Source organism: Eubalaena glacialis, chromosome 3 (genome assembly GCF_028564815.1).
Source record: "Eubalaena glacialis isolate mEubGla1 chromosome 3, mEubGla1.1.hap2.+ XY, whole genome shotgun sequence".
Lineage (NCBI taxonomy): Eukaryota > Metazoa > Chordata > Mammalia > Artiodactyla > Balaenidae > Eubalaena > Eubalaena glacialis.
Genome location: NC_083718.1, coordinates 82,853,694 through 82,858,640, shown reverse-complemented (window position 1 = coordinate 82,858,640; position 4,947 = coordinate 82,853,694). Strand labels below are relative to the sequence as shown.

The following is a 4,947-nucleotide window of genomic DNA, read 5'->3' as shown; positions in this document are numbered from 1 at the left end:
ATTTTCCTAAGGACTAGGGTACACACAGTAATGGGCCAACATTAGTGTGGGATTAGTGTGGGAACCATGGTCCACATCTTCTCCACTTCTCCAGTGAACCCAGCTAAATAAAACTGTTCTTTGTTATACCCATGACAATCATCTAGTTGGAGCCTGTTTCCCTCCAAAATCTGCATGGTGCCTCAGCTTCAAGTTGAAACATGCTGGCTTCTCCCTCCTGGCTATTCTCTCAGAAGGGGAGCACCTGGGTTCCTCCTGGGTTCACCTTGGTTCATGCTGTCCAAACTAAAACTAGTTCCACAAGTGTCTGAAGGCCACAGTCTAATCAGATCATTTGGATCATTAAAACTCCACCATAATTAACCATCAATTTATTATTATTTATTATTATGTATGTCATTTCAATACATAGCTGGGTGGAACTAACTTCAAATGTAGTATCTGAAACAATAGCAGTTGAGTTCCAGTGATGAAAGAAGAGGGCAAAATGCTGCTCTTCAAGAAATGCAACTCAAGACTACAATGTGATATCATCTCACACCGGTCAGAATGGCCATCATCAAAAAATCTAGAAACAATAAATGCTGGAGAGGGTGTGGAGAAAAGGGAACACTCTTGCACTGTTGGTGGGAATGTAAATTGATATAGCCACTATGGAGAACAGTATGGAGGTTCCTTAAAAAACTAAAAATAGAATTACCATACGACCCAGCAATCCCATACTGGGCATATACCCTGAGAAAACCATAATTCAAAAAGAGTCATGTACCAAAATGTTCATTGCATCTCTACTTACAATAGCCAGGACATGGAAGCAACCTAAGTGTCCATGAACAGATGAATGGATAAAGAAGATGTGGCACATATATACAATGGAATATTACTCAGCCATAAAAAGAAACGAAATTGAGTTATTTGTAGTGAGGTGGATGGACCTAGAGTCTGTCATACAGAGTGAAGTAAGTCAGAAAGAGAAAAACAAATACCGTATGCTAACACATATATATGGAATCTAAGGAAAAAAAAAAAAAAGTCATGAAGAACCTAAGGGTAAGACGGGAGTAAAGACACAGACCTACTAGAGAATGGACTTGAGGATATGGGGAGGGAGAAGGGTAAGCTGTGACAAAGTGAGAGAGTGGCATGGACATACATACACTACCAAACGTAAAATAGATAGCTAGTGGGAAGCAGCCGCATAGCACAGGGAGATCAGCTCGGTGGTTTGTGACCACCTAGAGGGGTGGGATAGGGAGGGTGGGAGGGAGGAAGATGCAAGAGGGAAGAGATATGGGAACATATGTATATGTATAACTGATTCACTTTGTTATAAAGCAGAAACTAACACACCATTGTAAAGCAATTATACTCCAATAAATATGTTTTTTAAAAAATGCTGCTCTTCATACACAGAGTTGAAGCTACTGGTCCAGGGTCAACCAGGAATTTTTGAGTTATCTTCCTAGATAAGAGCTTGCCTCAAGCCATCTGTGGACTCCCTCGTGGCTTTGGTGAAACAAGTATTACCATTCCATTACTATTTGATAGACAAGGTAACTGAGCATCAGAAACTTTGTTCATTCAACAGTCAGCAAATGCTTACTAAGTGCCTCCTGTGTGCAGGCACTGGGTAAGGTGCTATGACTTTGCCCAAGGTAACACAGGTGACACAGCTAGCAAGTAGCATAGGGAGCACCCAAACCCAATCACCTAATCTCAAGTCCATTCCATTCCAAGGCTGCCTCTTAGGCTGAGGTCAGTGTTACTGCACAAGACAACAGGAACCCAGAGCCAAAGGGCCATGGTGGGAAGGACCACATTGTTGATCTCCTTAGCTTGTTCCTCTGCAAAGAAAGTCAGTAGTGAAGATCAGTATTTTTAGACATTCACTGTCTTCAGGAATAAATCAAAGTAGGTACCAGTGTCCAATTATTTATGGCACTGTCCATGGTGTACAACCCAGAACTGGGTGCTGGGGGCTCACACGCTCTCTTGGGAGCAACAGGAACGTCCCAGTGAAGCACACATGAAATCCTGGGGGAGAAAATTTTCGCAAAGGAGAAACAGGATCTCTCTAAAATTCTGAGAAGTTCCAGAACTCTACTCAATACTCTGTAAAGGCTTATATGGGAAAGGAATCTAAAAAAAGAGGCGATATATGTATTTGTATAATAGAGTCACTTTGCTGTACACCTGAAACTAACACAACATTGTAAATCAACTATACTCCAATAAAAAATTTTTTAAATAAATAAATAAAATCCTAAGAAGTTCCAAGCAATAGGATCAGAAGCCAAACAGTGGGATGTGAAAAGTCCTACTCCTTGGACCGAAGACTAAGATCTCCAGTGTGACTCTTTTAGGCTGCCTGAAGAGTCTGAGACCTATTCCTCAAGCACAGCCCTCTGGTTATGGCATGCACCCCATGACATTGGTTTTGGAAACAATGTCCGCCATCCACTCTGGCTGGCCGTCCCTGCTGGTCAGCCTGCCTCACAGTTGCATCAGAGAAGGGGCCAGTCACACACGAGGCTTCCCATCTCAAGAATGCCAAAATCTTCATGAATGGGTCACCCTGTGACTGCAATCACAGGGAGGTGGGGTGACAGCCATAGATCACGTAACTGAGGCCAAACATGAGAGGCTGGTCCATATCAATAGATGAGTCAGGACTCAAGAGTATAAAACCTCAGGAGCTCCAGTGCACCTCACATAGCCAGCATCTCCTCTCCTCACTCACTCTTCCTGGTGCTTTGGGTAAGTGTGGGTTCTACTGGCTCTCATCTTCCCAGCTGGTCTTGCTCAGGCCTGCATGGGCTATGTGGACCAGGGGACAGGTAGGCAAGGCCTCTTTCCCCTTTGGGACCTACAGGACCTCTGCCTTTCCAACTGCATTCATGTTTAGAGGGGCTTCAGACAGGAAAGAGAGCTGAGCTGCTTCAGTGCAGATGGTGTTTCTGATCTTCTGGCCAGCATGTAAATGCCACAAAAACAAGACTATCTCCTGTCTCTCTGGCACCCTTGTAAGGGACATGCCCTGTGCCCAGCACAGAGGTGCATTCTGCAGAGATTATCCCAGGCAGCCTGTGAATGGGCTGGATGGGACTTGTGAACCTGTAAGGAGGAGAGGCTGAATGTATTCTCAGAGAACAGGAAGAATGATTCAGAGAATGCTGCAGATGGGGAAGATTTTAGGAGTCATAGGAACCCAATGCCTGTTTTACACAAGATGTTCTGCGAGGGAAATGACTTGTGAGGTGCTGGGACACAGTTTCCTGCTAGTTAGGGTTCCCTCAACCAAGCTTGGGTGTAAGCAAAGCTGATATCTTCTGGTCAGAGATGCTGGTCCAAAGGACCATGGGGGTCCTACATCTGTTTCCAGACAGGACCATGGGGGAGCCTGCCTTTTCTGATAACTGGCCAGAGATCATGGCTGAGGTCAGTGGAACAGACCAAGAGTTTGAACTAATTCTCTTTTGCAAGGAATGGGGTACAACAGCCCTCTGACATTCAGACAAACCTCCCTCTGTTGTGCCAGGGATAGATAAAATCCCCCACCCTAGGTGGAGGTTTGTGGTAATTTTCTATTTGCACTCAGAGACTCAGTGTTGGGATCAGAGGAGAACTGAGAAGTGAAATACTCAAACCATCTCATCTTACAGGAAGTGAGGAAACAGGCCACGTGTGGGTCATTCGCCCCAAGATCACACAGCAGAGGGTAGAAGCAGAGCTGGGAGAGAAAGAGAAATGGGCACCGCTAAGTGGGCTGTTTAAAACTTGGTAAAGACTTTCGCAGGGGAAACACAACTTTTTTCTAAAAGCATTAATCCTAGCAGTCCCAGCTGAGCACTCTTCCCGATCCAGTCAGAGAGAGCATCAAGCCTGGCCCAGGCAGCGCTGCTCAGAGGACGACGGGCGTTGCCGTAGATGCAGCTGCCTCTGCCGCAACATCCTCTTGCAGCTGGTCCAGTGATGCTCTCTGCTTTCCTTCCAGGGTTCCGTTCCTCCTTAGACCAAACATGTCTCACCAGACAAAGCAGCCCACCCCCAAACCCCCAGTGGGCTCCGGGAAAACCTCCGGCGGCGGCGGCAGCTCCGGCGGCGGCGGCTCCGGTGGTTCCGATGGCGGCTCCGGTGAAAAAGTCAAGCCTTGCGGGAGCGGTGGCAGCTCCGGCGGCGGCTCCAGCGGCGGCGGGGGCTCCTCCGGGAGCGACGGCTCTGGAGGCTGCGGAGGAGGTTCCGGTGGGAAGAACTCCAGTAGCGGCGGCTCCTCTGACAAGAAGGTCCAGTGCCAGAGCTACGGAGGCGTCTCTAGTGGTGGCTCTTCCGGGGACGGCTCCGTTTGCGTTGGCGGCTCCTCCGGGGGCAGCTCCGGGGATGGCCAGGGCTTCCCGGTCTGCCATCAGACCCAGCAGAAGCAGACGCCTACCTGGCCAAGCAAATAAGGCCCCCTGGACGCCACGGAGACGAAGGAGCTGGAGGTGTTCTCCGTGGGCGCCGACGGGCTTAGCACTCTCATGATATTGCACTGAGGTTTCTCAATCCTTCACGTCTTCATCTACCCAGAAGAAGCCATTGAGCTCTGGGGCTGCATCTTGTTCTGCAGTTTTCCCTCCTTGGTTTCTGTGCAACTACCTCCCAACCCCAGTGCCTCCTCAGTCAATAAATTTGCAATTCATGAGAATTTCTGCGTTTCCAGACGTCTTTGTGGCTTCCAAGTTCGTTCATTCCATTCCATTCCATTCCTCTCTTTTCCTTCATCCACTCATCCACAGGGACATTCATTAAACAAATATATTTATTCTATTGGCGGAGAGTGGGTGGATAGGTGGGAGTCAGCAGGGGAGGGAGGAATGGCTGGCAACCAAGGACCAAAAATATAAATTCTCTGATTTATGGTTTAAAATTGTGAGGTGATCCCAAAACACAAAGATCCTGGGAGGAGAC

General features: G+C 47.5%; 1 protein-coding gene across 1 annotated transcript; it reads left to right on the top strand.

The window, feature by feature from the left end:
- Nucleotides 1-4,019: 4,019 nt before the first annotated feature.
- On the top strand, nucleotides 4,020-4,445 carry LORICRIN (loricrin cornified envelope precursor protein). Its single transcript, XM_061183824.1, has one exon. The coding sequence runs from the start codon at nucleotides 4,020-4,022 to the stop codon at nucleotides 4,443-4,445; it is 426 nt and encodes a 141-aa protein (XP_061039807.1).
- Nucleotides 4,446-4,947: the final 502 nt, after the last annotated feature.

What these genes read in the sequence shown, in the direction of transcription:
- LORICRIN (XM_061183824.1), top strand. Translation starts at nt 4,020, where the DNA reads ATGTCTCACCAGACAAAGCAGCCCACCCCCAAACCCCCAGTGGGCTCC.